At 41.0% G+C, this 16258-nt stretch overlaps 1 protein-coding gene across 3 annotated transcripts in view; it reads right to left on the bottom strand.

The window, feature by feature from the left end:
• Nucleotides 1-12311, bottom strand: part of BTBD8 (BTB domain containing 8) — a 125709-nt gene extending 113398 nt beyond the window's left edge. For 2 of the 3 annotated variants that reach the window (XM_032247881.1, XM_032247882.1), the window contains exons 1-2: nt 11896-12311; nt 3577-3774 (exon numbers count right to left, since the gene is read on the bottom strand). In XM_032247881.1, the coding sequence (XP_032103772.1) occupies nt 3577-3774; nt 11896-12047 (350 nt within the window). In that variant the 5' untranslated portion in view covers nt 12048-12311. The remainder of the gene's footprint in view (nt 1-3576; nt 3775-11895) is intronic. The other variant, XM_032247883.1, reaches the window with a different exon arrangement.
• Between the last annotated feature and the right edge of the window lie 3947 nt (nt 12312-16258).

Genomic DNA, 16258 nt, shown 5'->3' with positions numbered 1-16258 from the left:
TCATACAAAAACAGATGAGTGATACTGGCCTAAGGAAAGACATACCAACCAATGGAATAAAACTGAGAAATCAGAAATAAACCCTCACATTTACTGGTGAATTAGCTTAGGCTGCCATAACGAAATACCATAGACTGAGTAGCTTAAATAACAGAAATTTATATCTCAGTTTTTGGAGGCTAAAAGACCAAGATGAAGTGCCAGCATGTCGGGTTCGGGTGAGGGCTTCCTGGCTTCCAGACACCATTGCCTTACTGTGTTCTTGGATGGCAGGGATAGAGTAGGTGTGCACATAAGCTCTCTGGTGCCTCTTCTTTTTTTCTTTTTTGTATACAGTCTTACTCTGTTGCCCAGGCTGATGCAGTGGCATGATCTTGGCTCACTACAACCTCTGCCTCTAGGCTCAAGTGATCCTCCCACTTCAGCCTCCTGAGTAGCCAGGTGCACACCACCACATCCAGCTAATTTTTTGTATTTTTGATAAAGATTGGGTTTTGGCATGTTGCCCAGGCTGGTCTCAAACCCCTGGACTCAAGTGATCCACCCACCTCAGCCCCCCTCAAAGTTCTAGGAATACAGGCATGAGTCACTGCACCCGCCCTGAGTCTTCTTATATAGGCACTAATCTTTATGAAGACCTCACCCTCATGAACTCATCTCAACCTATCTCCCAAAGGCCGCATCTCCATCTACTATCACACTGAGGGTTAAGGCTTCAACATATAAATTTTGGGTGGAGACAACTGCAGTCCACAGCAATGGGCAACTGATTTTCAATAAGGGTATCCAGAAAATCCGAGGAAAAGAAGGGAGTGGAGGAGGAAAAAATTGGTGCTGTTGACAACTGCATATCCGCATACAAAAGTATGAAGCTAGACCCCTTCCTTACGTGATACATGGCAACTAACTCAAAATGGATATAGACCTAAATGTAAGAGCTAAAAATATAAAACCATAAACTTCTAAGAAGGAAATACAGGAGTAAGCTAGGCATAGAGGCACATGCCTGTAATCTCTGCTACTCAGGAGACTCACTTGAGCCCAGGAGTTACAGACCAGCGTATGAAACACAGCAAAACCCTGTCTCAAAAAATATATATGCATACACACACGTACACAGACATGAGTATATTAGTCTGGTTTTGCATTGCTATCAAGAACTACCTAAGACAGGGTAATTTATGATGAAAAGAGGTTTAATTGACTCCCAATTCCCCAGGCTGTACAGGAAGCATGGCTGGGGAGGCCCCAGGAAACTTACAATCAAGGTAGAAGGTGAAGAAGAAGGAAGCATGTCTCACATGGCCAGAGAACGAGGAAGAGCTCTAGAGAACAACGGGGACGTGCTACACACTTGTAAACAACCAGATCTCCTGAGAACTCACTATCATGAGAACAGCCCACTAGGTCCCTCATCCAACACTGGGATCACAATTTGACATGAGATTTGGGTAGAGACACAAATCCAAACCATATTAACGAGTAAATTTTCAAAACCCTGGATTAGGCAATGGTTTCTTAGCCATCACACCAAAAGCACAGTGACAAAAGAAAAATTAGATAAGCTAGACTACATAAGATTTTTTTTTTTTTTTTTGGAGACAGGAGTCTTGTTCTGTTGCCAGGCTGGAGTGCAGTGGCACGATCTCCACTTGCTGCAACTTCCACCTTCTGGGTTTGGGTGATTCTCCTGCCTCAGCTTCCTGAGTAGCTGGGATTTCAGGCATGCGCCACCATGCCCAGCTAGTTTTTTTGTATTTTTAATGGAGACGGGGTTTCACCATGTTGGCCAGGCTGGTCTCGAACTCCTGACCTCAGGTGATCTGCCCACCTTGGCCTCCCAAAGTGTTGGGATTACAGGCGTGAGCCACTGCACCCAGCCTGACTGCATAAGAATTTAAAACTTTTGTGTCATAAATTATAACATCGAGAAAGAGAAAAGACAATCCAGAGAATGGGAGAAAATATTTATAAATCATATGTGTGATGAGTCTAATATTACAATATATATAAAGAGCACTTATAAGTCAATAATATAAAGATAAACCAATTTAAAAAGGGCAAAGGATGTAGGTAGTTCTCCAAAGAAATGAAAAATGGCAAAAAACGTACAACAATATGCTCAACATCATTAGTCATGAGGGAAATATAAATGAAAAGTACAATAGGATACCAGTTCACATCCACAAGGAGAGTAATAAGAAAAAATACAGAAGATAATAACAAGTATTGCTGTGGATGTGGAGAAACTGAAGCCCTCATTCACTGTTCATACACTAAATATAAAATGTTATAGCCAGTTTGGAAAACAGTTTAGTAGTTCCTCAAAAGGTTAAACATAGTTACCATATATGTGACCTAGCAATTCCACTCCTAGGTATATACTCAAGAAAAATAATAACATAGGTTCACAGAAAAATTTGTATATAAGTGTTATGGCAGCATTATTCATAAAAGTCAAACAGTATTAATAGAAACAATTTAAGGCCATGAATGGATTAACAAAATATGGAATAGCCATACGATGAAATATTATGCAACCACAAAAAGAAATTAAGCACAGAATGAAGAGTAATGTAAACTAATTTCTCCCATTATTTATCTGATGACAATTCTGAGTTTAAAATGGGGCCCCAAAATTACTAAAAAGTCCAACTGATGTTCTGTTTTCAAAAAAACAATTTGACCAAATACAAGTTACTATGGTCTGACTGTTTGTATCCCCACATCCCCCAAATTCATATGATAAAACTTAATCCCCAATGTGGTGGTATGAAGAGGTGGGGCATTTAAGAGATGACTAGGTCATGAGGACTCCACCCTCCTGAATGGGATCAGTGCTCTTATTAAAAATACCCAAGGAAGTTTATCCCTTTTGCCATATGAGGGCACAGAGAAGACGCTATCTTCAAGGAACTAATCCTCACCAGGCACTGAATCTGGTGGCGCCTTGATCTTGGACTTCCCAGACTCCAGAATTGTGATCAATACATTTCTGTTGTTCACCAATTATGCAGTCTAAGGTATTTTGTTATAGCAGCCAAAATGGACTAAGAAATAAGCCATGAGAATTAAAACAGTTATGATGTTATATTTTTATAAATATACATATTTTAAAGTTTCACATACCAACAATACAAAAGTCAGTATATAGCAATGGTTCTCAAGAAGGGGCAATTAGGCCCCCCAGAGGACACCTGGCAATGTCTGAAGACATTTCAGTCACAACTAAACATCGTAAAATGCAAAGAATTGTCCCCACAACAAACAATTATACAGCCTGAATGTCAATAGTGCCACTACTGAGAAACCTTGGCACATTTCTGCTACTACAGAGCACACCATTTCTCCTTTCTCAGGATCAGTCTTAGGTTAATGCTTAGCCTCTACCACTACTAAGCTTCTAGTGTTAATACTTAGCCTCTACTAATACTAATTACTAAGATAATTCAGAATTTGAGTGAATGGGTTTTTCTTATCAGATTACAAAATACATATGAAAATATATTAAATAAAAACATACATGTTAAAAATAAGCAATTACATATTAGACATATGGATAAAGAAAGCACTTACTGTAAAAACGTTCTAAATTCTGAAGCTTCAACATTCTCCACAGCGACAGGATCATGATTTGTTAAACTATTTGATGTTTGTCCAATAGTATGAAAATAGAAGTCAGGAACCCTTGTTAAAAGGACTGCTTTGTGTGCTTTGAACAAAGTACAACCTACAGAGAAGGTAACATCTGTATGGAATTCTTCCCTTAGAAGCCTATAAATAAAAAGGAATCAAAATTTAATTAGTGATGCTAAGAAACAAATACATATTTTTATAAAGTAGATTTAAAATGACACATAAGCTAAAAAAATAGAGGCAACATAAAGTTAATTTAAAAATGAGCTTGTTCTCAGTTCATTCAGAAGAACATTGTTTAATATTGACTTAGAGCCTAATTTTCTAATATTCATAGTGAAAACAAAGATAATTTCACTAAAAGAATAAGACTACTGTTTCAAAATATTTTTTCTTATGAATTCCTCCTGATAATAAAACAATTATTTTCTGCTACTTATGTTGATTTTCCTTGAGATGTACTACCTTCTTTAGGTTTTTAAAATGCAAAGGTTGACATGGTCATTAATTATTGAAAAGAATCAGTTTTTATTTTACTTAAATTGAAGCAAAAAAAAGTAAACAGCCAATGACAGCAACAGACCACATATATCAGTAGAAAATTCAGATTAGAAACTGGTACTTTGTTCTGGCTAATGTTAATTACCAAGTCTGAAATGTAGGCATGGCTGTCAAAAATGTGACATTTAGGCTCTTTTTCAGTCTCCCACTCGAACAAATAGAATTGTGCTCTAATCTATCATTAAAATGATGGATTCATGAGGTAAACCCTTTCAAATCCCTTTGCTGATGTACATAGTTATTGTAAAGCCCACTGATTACATGTATACATGAGTGACAGAACAGAAACCAACATCATCATAGAAAATGTCTATTTTTATATTGTAGAAATGTATATTTTGAGGCCAAAAAATATGTAATCTTTTGTCTCTTTGCAGTAACTATTTTACTCTCTAAATATTAAATAATACATCATGTCACTATAGCAATATCATCAGCAAGGTATGCATTTTCAGAGGACTTCTCTATTACAGGATATATAAAATTGGCCATCACATCAGTACACTACAGGAGGTGCAAATAACAGATAAAGATTTCCATTACCATGAAAGCTTGGAAAGTTGCCAATGACACTCATGCTCCCTCAAGACCAAGTTAATGGCTCCTTCCTCTAATCCCATCACATTCAGTACATATCTCTATTATAGCATTTTTGTCATTGCACCATTATTATTTTTATGTATCTTTCTCCCTACTAGACAATGAACTCCCCAAGGGTAAAAACTGTATCTTCAGTAGACAGTGAGAGTTCAGTGTCTGATATTGAATGATCCTATTTTACCCTAGACAAAACAAATCTTCAGAGCACAAAAGCTTTCAGAATCTTGAAAATAATGGGCAAACAGATGCATCTTAGTTTGGCCAATATTTTCAATAAATTATTTTCATAAGTAATTTTTAAAGTCACACAAAAATGGCCGGGTGTGGTGGCTCATGCCTGTAATCTCAGCACTTTGGGAGGCCAAGGTGGGTGGATCATCTAGGGTCAGGAGTTCAAGACCAGACTGGCCAACATGGTAAAACCCTGTCTTATTAAAAAAAAAAAAAAAAAAAAAAAAAAAAAAAAGTTACACAAAAACGTGTTTGGCTCTCAAACTTTAATTGAAATACAAGCTGTACAAATACTCAATTTGTTCCTTCCTCCCACCTTCCTTCCCCTATCCCTATTCCTCAAGTGACTAAGGAAGCACTGCAGCTGGTAGCCATACAACCATCAGGAGGGAATCCACCTTGTTACTAATAGATGCTCATGAGTATTTGCTAAATGGAAAAAAAAAAAAAGTTTATAAAATTGTTGGCCAGGTACAGTGGCTCATGCCTATAATCCCAGCACTTACAGAGGCCAAAGCAGGTGAATCACGAGGTCAGGAGCTCAAGACCAGCCTGACCAATATGGTGAAACCCCGTCTCTACTAAAAATACAAAAATTAGCCAGGCGTGGTGGCATATGCCTGTAGTCCCAGCTACTCGGGAGGCCAAAGCAGGAGAATCACTTGAACCTGGGAGGCAGAGGCTGTGGTGAGCCAAGATCACACAACTGCATTCCAGCCTGGGCAACAGAGCGAGATGCCATCTCAAAAAAAAAAAAAAAAAAAAAAAAGGTTAATGTGAAAATACAGTGGTTTTTATTTGATAATATCACTTTTATCAGTTTCAAGTATATTTTGTATGTTACAAATCTGAAAATCTGACTTAGACTGGCTTATACATTAAGGAGTTTACTGGCTCATCAAATAGTAAAGTCCAGAGGAAGGACAGATTGGAGCAAAGTTTCAATGATGCCAAGGCCCAGCTTCTTTTCATCTCACATCTTTGCCAACTACTGTATTCACCTACTTAGTCCATTCTGTGCTGCTGTAACAGAATACCACGGAATAGGCAATTTAAAATGAACAGACATTTATTGGTTCACAATTCTGGAGGCTGGGAAGTCCAACATCAAGGTGCTGGCATCTGCAAGGTCCTTCTTACTAAGTCATCACATGGTAGAAGGATAGAGGATGAAAGGAAGCAAGAAGGAGCCAAACTAATCCTTTTATAACATTACCAATCCCACCCATGAGGGTGGAGCCCTCTTGGTTTAAACACTTCTTAAGAGTCCTACTTCTTAATACTGCTACAATGGCAATTAAATTTTTCTTTTTTTCTTTTTGAGACAGGGTCTCACCCTGTTGCCCAGGCTGGAGTGCAGTGGTACAATCTCAGCTCACTGCAACCTCCATCTCCTGAGCTCAAGGGATCCTCCCATTTCAGCCTCCCCAGTAGCTGGGACCACAGGCGTGCATCACCACACCTAGATAGTTTTTCTATTTTTTGTAGAAACAGGGTTTTGCCATGTTGCCCTGGCTGGTCTCAAACTCCTGAGGTCAAGGAATCAGTCCCCTTCGGCCTTCCAAAGTGCTGGGATTACAGAAATGAGCCACTCTGCCTGGCCTGTAAATTTTTTTGAGACAGAGTCTCGCTCTGTCACCCAGACTGGCGTGCAATGGCATGATCTCAGCTCACTGCAACCTCTACCTCCTGGGTTCAAGCAATTGACCTGCCTCAGTCTCCCGAGTAGCTGGGAGTACAGGTGTGTGCCTCTACCTCCTGAGTTCAAGCGATTCTCCTGCCTCAGCCTCCTGAGTAGCTGGGACTACAGGTACATATCACCATGCCAGGCTAATTTTTGTATTTTCAGTAGAGATGGGGTTTCACTATGTTGGCCAGGCTGGTCTCAAACTCCTGACCTCAAGTGATCCAGTTGCCTTGGCCTCCCAAATTGCTGGGATTACAGGCATGAGCCACTGTGCCTGGCCAGGCCTGTAAATTTCAACAAGAGTTTTGAAGAAGATAAATATTCAAAGTTATGAATGACAGCTTTTATCAGACTGCTGATAAAACCCAGTTATCACTAAACATTTACTGAACACATACTATGTACTAAGCACTGGGAACATAAAGATGATGAAAACGTAATACCTATTCTCAGGGAGCTTAGAGTATGTAGTAGGGAAGCCAGGTCTGAAAATTAAAACGTGTGATATATTCAACGGCATAAATTTTGTTCAGGGACAGACAAAACAGGAGACCTCACAGAGGTAAGAGATAAAGAACTTATCTGTACCCTTCAGTGAAAGAGGAGTCACAAAATTGTGTGTGCTGAACCTCTATTAGCTTCAGTAGGGAAGGCAACAGTTTCAAGAGGCTGAAGAAGAGACCCAGAGCCAGCAAACAAGACACGGGCTTTTGTTAGGGGCTTACATACAGGGGACAGAGTCCAGTGGTGGCAAGCTGGACAAGATATCCACCTCACCTACAGTCCAGTGGTAGTGGACTGGGCAGGAAAACAGCAATCCCTTGCAAACGGCATGGCAGTTTATACAGCATTTTCACTTAACACCCTTTCCTTAATGTCCTCCACCTGGCAACGATTATACAACTCAAACTCAGGACTTCAATCCCCTTCACTGCCTGTGTTCCACAGAACGGTCCCAGAGGCTCCGACGGTCCTCACAGACAAGAAACGAATCTCTGAGACAGCCACTTCCAGATTCCCTAGCTAGTAACACACGCAGGTACATCTACCATACAGGGTCATTCTAAGGTATGCTTACATTATTGCTATCAGGTGTGTTTGCCCTACGAATGCTTTGAAAGACTGGTAAATTTATTTTTCAAAATATATAAATTTGTGTAGAAGAGGAGTTAGATGAAAATGAGAATGAAGATGAGAAAACTACCACAGATGAATGAAGCCAGGAGAGGGTCAATGGTGATATAAAGAGGGGATGAACTTAAAATATATTTAGGTAGGCCGGGTGCGGTGGCTCAAGCCTGTAATCCCAGCACTTTGGGAGGCCGAGTCGGGTGGATCACGAGGTCAAGAGATCGAGACCATCCTGGTCAACATGGTGAAACCCCGTTTCTACTAAAACTACAAAAAATTAGCTGGGCATGGTGGCACGTGCCTGTAATCCCAGCTACTCAGGAGGCTGAGGCAGGAGAATTGCCTGAACCCAGGAGGCGGAGGTTGCGGTGAGCCGAGATGGCGCCATTGCACTCCAGCCTGGGTAACAAGAGCGAAACTCCGTCTCAAAAAAAAAAAAAATATATATATATATATATATATTTAGGTAATAAAATTCACAGGAGTTGGTAAAATTGGCAGCGAAGGGAATAATCTGGCTTTCTCTCATATTTGGATAACCGTGTGCTAGTGATAATACCAATCTGCTAATTCAACTTCCCTCCTCTACTCCAGACATATTTCCAACTGTTTCCTGGATACAGCTTCCTGGACATTCATTAGACCCCTTCCTTTCAGGCAATATCAGGCTTGTTCAGGGTGGCACGGTAGTAGCCTATATGCTTCCCTTTCAAACGTCCTAAGATTTGGGGCCATTTTCAATGATTCCCTTTCCTGTTCCCTAGCATGCCATCAGTCGCCAAGCCTATTGTTCCATTTCCACTGCCATTATGTATTCCTGGACTATTATAAAATCTCCCAGCTGGTCTCCTTGTTTCCAATTTCTCTTTCCTTACATTTAAGATCCAAATATGTTAATTCCCTATTTTAAAAACACTAATGGTTCTCCACTGCTTCTAGAATACATCACAAACATTTCACTGGAGAAAGAAAGCCAATGATCTAGTTTTAGTCTACCCATTCAGCCTCACCTACTGTCACTCTGATTGCCTGTCGTACTCACAGTCTCCTTCCAAATAAAGCTACCAAATTCATTTATTATTTACATGTGGCCCTGGTTTGTACCACATGCCCCTACATCCTAATCACATCTGAATGGACAAGGAGCTGAACCAAGGTTAGTCACTAGCCAGTGTAGGAGTTAATTAAGCAGGAGAACTTGAGCAGAGATGTTCTATAATAAGCAAGAACCAACTGATGGCAATAAAGAGCATTCCTAAGCAAACCTATGGTAGAAAAAGAAATGGGTAAGGAGAGAAGAGATGAAGGTACAAAGTTACTGGAAGATCAGTTTGCATAGCTACTGTAGAGGAGGCAGACTGCTTGGGTTCATATTATGGTTTTATGACCCTAAGCAAGTCATTTGAAAGTTCTTGGAGCCAGATTGCCAATATTCTTATTCTGACCCATCACCTTTTTTTTTTTTTGAGACAGAGTCTTGCTCTGTCACCCAGACTGGAGGGCAGTGGCTCCATCTCAGCTCGCTACAATCTCCACCTCCCAGGTTCAAACAATTCTCCTGCCTCAGCCTCCCAAGCAGCTGGCACTACAGGTACCACTATCATTTCTTTTTTAACATTCAGTTTCCTCATCTGTTAAATGAGATCAGATAACAAGACTTACCTCACAAGATTCATGAGAGAAATAAATAAAACATTTCATGTAAGCCTAGTGTATATAGCAAATAGTAGGGTAACAATAAATATTATTTTGTGTTTTTTCACAACTGCCCTGAATAACAGTCCATTTGCCAATATGGTCTTACTGTATGACTGTTATCATATCCCAAACAATTTTCCAATTCTACATCAAAGCTGGTTTTTTGAGGACTGAAACTGTTTCCCACTTTTCCTCACTTCTCTACGTATCGTTATCACTTCAGGTAACCTAGGAGTGTCTCTGTTCCTTACCATTTGGAAGAGTCTGACATGACTTGCTTTCTCAAAATAAATCAAGCTCTTTCAAATTTCTGTGCTTCTGCAAAACTCACTCCCCTTTAGATATCCTCTACTTCTCCCTTCTCAATCTTTGCCTAATCAATTCTTAACCAATCCCTAAGAGCTCACTCAAATGTCACCCTATAAAGTCTTCCCCAACTCACCCCACCACAACTATCACTTATTTAACCATTACCTCTCTCACTAGAGTGTAAGCACAAACAGCAAAGCCATGTTTTATTAACCTTTATTACTTAGGACCTAGTACAGGGATAGGTACGTGGTTGGTGCTAAATATTTTGTTAGTATTTGCAGAATAAATAAATGATACTGCTATGCTTGGAGAAGATTAACTTAGTATAACATTTAAGGTGGTTAGGTGAGCATTTTTTTGCTGTGTTTTTTTTTTTTTTTTTAAATCCTACTACACCTATAAGAATTTGGGAGTTCTGAGTCCTAGCCTCAGTTGTAACTAAGATGAGGATAAATTGTTCACTAGCAATACTTTTAACCTCATTTTCTATTAGATGTGTTACCTTCCGCATATTCATGACACGTTAAGGCTCACAAAGCAAGGAAAAGAATAAAGCCACTGAAAAAGGGAACATCTCATCCTTAAGAGATTAGCCCTAGAAATGTTAACAACTTTAGTATTATATTTCCCATCTTTTTCATCAGTCCCTCCCTGATAGAGACAAAGTAGCTTCCCCGGGAGATAGGCCCAAATTAAAGGGACTTTTTACTTTAATAAATTCTGTTTTTAGCTACCAGAGCCTTAAGTGCTGGTGACTTTTTGACACAAAGCACTTTGAAATGTACAATGCTGGCCGGGCGCAGTGGCTCACGCCTGATATCGCAGCACTTTGGGAGGCCGAGGGCAGATCACTTGAAGTCAGGAGTTCATGACCAGCCTGGCCAACACGGTGAAGCCCCATCTCTACTAAAAATACAAAAATTAGTTGGGCATGGTGGCACACACCTATGGTCCAAACTACTCTTCAGGATGCTAAGGCAGAACAATCGCTTGAACCCGGGAGGTGGAAGCTGCAGTGAGCCAAGACCACACCACTGAACTTCAGCATGGGCAACAAAGCGAGACTCCGTCTCACACACACAAAAAAAAAACAAGGTAGACTGGTGCACGTTTAGTAATTATGTTTACTTCAGTGGTTCTCATAGAGTCAACCTAGCCAGCAGCATTAACATCACCTGAAGCCTTGTTAGAAATGGAAATTTTCAGTCCCAACTCAGACCACCTGAATCAGTAAGCATGGTCTGGGACCCAGTAAACCTGTGTTTTAACAAGCCCTCCAGGTAATTCTAATGTATGCTAAAATTTAAGAATCAATGTTTTGCCGGAAATGTAAATTCGGTAGGTCATATTTCTAAGCTTTTCTTTGTAAGCTGAAATGACTTTAGCTGGATTCCCAATCACCCGAGTTGGATATCCGTGAGGCTTACAAAGTTTAAACGTCAGGACAACCCTCCATTTGCTTGGGTCCTCACAGGAGCTGAGAGTTGCTGGGAGCTATAGAGAGCTCTAGGTGGAGAGAGGAAGCCAGATGGCAATCAGGAAGTATTTCTACAGAAGCGTTTCTGGTAAATTATTTAAAGAGCTCAGAAGAGACCTCCAAGACTATAGTACTGTTATTTCCTCATTTCAAATAATCATTTTTCTAATTTTATTGTTTTTCTTAAAATTGTATAAGCTTATTTAAAAAAATTATGTTAGTTTCAGGACCTGGATCCACCCCGACCTTAGTGATTTGAAGCAACTAAGCTTGCCTGTGTTAAGATATTTCTAGCAAACTGGTGCTGCACATAACTAAGCCTTTAATTTTTGTTTTCCCTTTGAATCTGGTATATGGTGTAGAGGTGCTCAGGACTGGTCATAAAGGGCGAGTGAAGCCACTTCTGGAATAGTGGGGAGAATGACAAACGTCCCGCAGTCGCCTGAGGCGAAGAGAACAAAGTGCAGAGGGATGGGGAGGCAGAGCCGAAAGAAGCCACAGCTTCGGGGCGGAGGTGGGCGATTTAGGAACTGAAGCAGCCAGAGTTCCCGCCTCCTCCTACCTGAGCAAATCCTGGCTGAGCTGCTCCGACACCATCGCCTTCAGCCGGCGCCGCTCACACTGCCCCTTTCTCTGCAACCCCTTACTGCAAACTTCAGCGGACCCCAGAAGTACCGTGCGGGCCGCGCTGCCGCCTTCCCCACGGCCAGCCATTTCTCACAGAGCTACAGCGCCCGGCAGGCCGAGGACTTAGCCTCGCTTGCCCCGCCCAGGAGGAAGAAGGGGGCGTTTCCGACCGTACGCCCGGCTCCTACCAAAATCCTACCCCTAGGGTAAAAGGTTGACGCCTCTCTTCTGTTTGTGCACGGCGTCCCAGAGCAGCCGGACCGCGGTAGGGAGCCTCGGAAGCCCAGGACCCGGGCGGCTAGTGACGCGGGAACGGCGTGCGCAGGCGTACTAGCTCTGTTTACTTCTGCCTACCGGCACCCGGCCTCCCGAGGCCAGGCACGGACCATCCCGCGGGGCAAACCAATCCTCAGGCTCCTTATCACCTCCCCTCTTCTTTCCCTTCCGGTTGGTGTTGACCATTCATTTCAATGTTTTAGTGAGGCGCGAGTTCAAATCAGCACATGTAGCCTTTGTATGCTGTGTCTTCCTGACATGTCTACACTTCTTTCCAACGAAAGACTGGGCGAGTCCCACCCCCTCACCTGGCTTCTTAATACTCAGGGGTAAATGTTTGGGGCAAGAAAAATCGGCGATGGGACGGGGAAGTGAAGACATTTATAAACTGCCAGTCTGAACAATCCTGAGTCCAATGTAAGAGGTACTTACAGCATCTAGCAGGACCAATCCCTTTCTTATCCACGGAGTGGCGCATATAAGCTTTTGGACTTGATCGGAGAAAGCTCAGATTAATAGACAGGGCTTTGTATATAAAGCCCTAACATTTATGACCAAAAAGGGAAAACTAAGTAAGGGATAAAGTCTTTGAGCAGTGAAGTGGTGGATGGATGAACTACAGAATTCTATTTTGTCCCAAAGAAAGTAGCAAGAGTGTTTATCATTTAAGTTTTTGGTCTTTATTATTTGATTACTACCTCCAAAAGAAGAAAACTCAGTAGTTCGGCTTCAGGCGGGGCGAGTCCCATCTACTTGGGAAGCAGAGGCGGAATGGTGGCTTGAGACCAGGAGGTCAAGGCTGCAGTGAGGCGTGATTGCACCACTGCCCTCCAGCCTGAGCAGCACAGCAGACCCTGTGTTAAATAAATAAATAAATAATTCACAAACCCTACGCACAAGGTGAAGAATAGTAATTACTTGGTAAATATATGGCCAGGTTGCAGTGGCTCACACGTGTAATCCCAGCACTTTGGGAGGCCAAGACAGGAGGATCACTTGAGTCCAGGAATTCGAGACCAGCCTGGGCAACATAAGGAGACCTTGTCTCTACCAAAAAAAAAAAAAAAAAAGAAGAAAGGAAAATATATGGACTTTGTATTTGTACCATAAGATTGGCCAAGAGGTAGCCATAATGCCTCCTCTCAAATATTCAGACATCTTAATTCTGAGAAATATAATTGGATAATTGATTTTTTTAAATTAATTCCTAAATGCTTGGATGGATAATTGTTTCTTAATTATTCCTGTAGAAAAGATAATATAATACTAGCTTATATTTGAATCCTTATTATGTGATAAACAATATTCTATTTGCTCTGTGTGTATTAACTCAGTCCTTACAACAACCATTTAGCTAGGTACTGTCTTCAGACCTAATTTACAAATGAGGAAGCTGAGGCATGCAAAGGATAGGTAACTTGGCCAAGGTCACACAATGTCATATATCACACTATAATATATGGTGTGTTATATCAAAATAATGGTATTTTATAACCCAAGCAGTATTTATCTTTTGACTGGCAAATTTAGTCCATTTACCTACTCTCGATAGGAATGTAAATTGGTACAGCCATTATGGAAAACAGTATGAAGCTTCCTCAAAAAATTAAAAATAGAGCTATGATATGATCCTGCAAACCCTCTTCTGGGTATACACCCAAAGGAAATGAAATTAGCACCTCAGAGAGATATCTGCACTTTCATGTTTGTTGCAGCATTCTTCACAATAGTCAAGATATAGAAACAACCTAAGTGTGCCTAGGATGGATGAATGGATGACATCGTGTATGTGCCATGGAATATTATTTATCCTTAAAAGAGAAGATCCTGCCATTTGTGACAACATGGATGAACCTGGAGGACATTACATTAAGTAAAATAAGCCAGGCACAGAAAGACAAATACTGTGTACTCACATATGTAGGCTCTTTTTAAAAAGTAGAGTACATAAACAGTAGAAAGGTGTTTAGGGGAGATGTAGGTCAAAGGGTACAAAGTTGCATTTATGTAGGATGAATAAGTATAAAGATCTAATGTACAGCATGAGGACTATAAGTAATAATATTTATTGTATACTAGAAATTTGCTAAGAGAGTAGATTTTAGGTACTCAAAAAAACGATGTGGGGTGAGGAAGAAAAGTAACTGTGTGATGATGACATGTGCTTGCCTATATCATTTCACTATGTATGTCAAAACATGTTGTATACGTTAAATATCTATAGGTTAAAAAAAAATCAAAAAACCACCCAGGCAGTCTAGCACCAGACTCCTTTCAAAGTCCTGCCAGATTTCTACCAGGCCTCTTTATCACCTGATAAAGTAACAACTAGGCTACTCTCTAGTTGGAAATGGGTGACAGAATGATTTCTGGTTTATGTTTATCTTAAAACCACTTAAGTTAGGCCAGGTGCAGTGGCTTATGCCTGTAATCCCAGCACATTGGAAGGCCGAGGTGGGCAGATCACTTGAGGTCTGGAGTTCGAGACCAGCCTGGCCAATATGGTGAAACCCTGTCTCTACTAAAAGTACCAAAATTAGCCAGGCGTGGTGGTGCATGCCTTTGGTTCCAGCTGCTCAGGAGGCTGAGGCAGGAGAATCACTTGAACCTGGGAGGTGAAGGTTGCAGTGAGCTGAGATCGTAGTACTGCACTCCAGGCTGGGTGACAGAGCAAGACTCCATCCCAAAAAATAATTTAAAAGAAGAAACTTAAGGTAACTTAGGCGGCTATGTGAAATGATTAAAAAGTAAGTAAGTACTCCCTTAAAAAACAAAACATGGCTGGGCATAGTAGCTCATACCTGTAATTCTAACACTGGGAGGCTGAGGTGGGAGGATTGCTTGAGGCCAGGAGCTCGAGGCTGCAGTAAGTTATGATCACATTGCAGCACTGCACTACATAGCCTGGGCAATAGAACGAGACTCTCTCTAAAAAAGAAAAAAAATCTTGTCGTTGATGGTTCACATTCTACCATTAGAGAATACTTAAAGCATTACTTTTATTTTAATTTATCTATCCCTTCATGGCACTGAGGTTTTCAGATGTTCTTCTGAAAGAATTTTTGATCAGGAGGAAAAGAGTGTAAGAAACTAGCAGTGGGAGCTGTGAAGGTAAACATGGCTAAACTTGTAATTTTTTTTTTTTTTGAGATGGAGTTTTGCTTTTGTTACCCAGGCTGGAGTGAAATGGCGCGATCTTGGCCCACCACAACCTCCACCTCCCGGGTTCAAGCAATTCTTCTGAGCCACAGAGGGAGTCTCTGGGCAACAGAGGGAGTTTGGGCAGGGTCTGGGCAACAGAGGGAGACTCCATCTCAGTAAATTTAAAAAAAGAAAAGAAAAGCTTTTCAGAGAGAGAGAGACAGACAGACAGACTCTTGTCGTCTTGTCCAGGCTGGCCTTGAACTCCTGGCTGGGCTCGAGTGATCTTCCTGCCTCAGCCTCCTGAGTAGCTGGAACTATAGGCATGTGCCACCATGCCCAGCCGAGTAGTTTTGGTTTTGTTTTAAGAACTTTATATAAAAATTCGCTGGCCACAGTGGTTCAAACCTGTAATCCCAGTGCTTTGGGAGGCTGAGGTGGGAGTATCTCCTGAGGTCCAGAGTTTGAGACCTGCCTGGCCAACATGGTGAAACCCGTCTGTACTAAAAATACAAAATTAGCCGGTGATGGTGGTGCAGCCCTGTAATCCCAGCTACTTGGGGGGCCTAGGCAGGAGAATTGCTTGAACCTGGGAGGTAGAGGTTGCAGTGAGCTGATATTGAGCCTGGGTGACAAGAGTGAAACTCTGTCTCAAAAAAAAAAAAAAAAAAAAAGAGAACTATATTTAAAAATTCGATGGATAAGACAGCTAAATATAAAAAGCAAAACTACATACCACTAGAAACAAAGTGGGTAAATTCCTTTATTACCTTGGAAAAAAGAACGAATGTGTATATGTGTGTATTCCACATATTCCTTATACTCAGATCACCCCTTCTTAAACATAAGGTGACATGCATACAATATTTACTATTCTGCAT

Source organism: Sapajus apella, unplaced genomic scaffold (genome assembly GCF_009761245.1).
Source record: "Sapajus apella isolate SASKATOON/1434 unplaced genomic scaffold, GSC_monkey_1.0 scaffold64, whole genome shotgun sequence".
In the NCBI taxonomy this organism is placed as follows: domain Eukaryota; kingdom Metazoa; phylum Chordata; class Mammalia; order Primates; family Cebidae; genus Sapajus; species Sapajus apella.
Note: the sequence above shows the minus strand (reverse complement) of the source record. Positions and strands in the feature narration are given on the sequence as shown.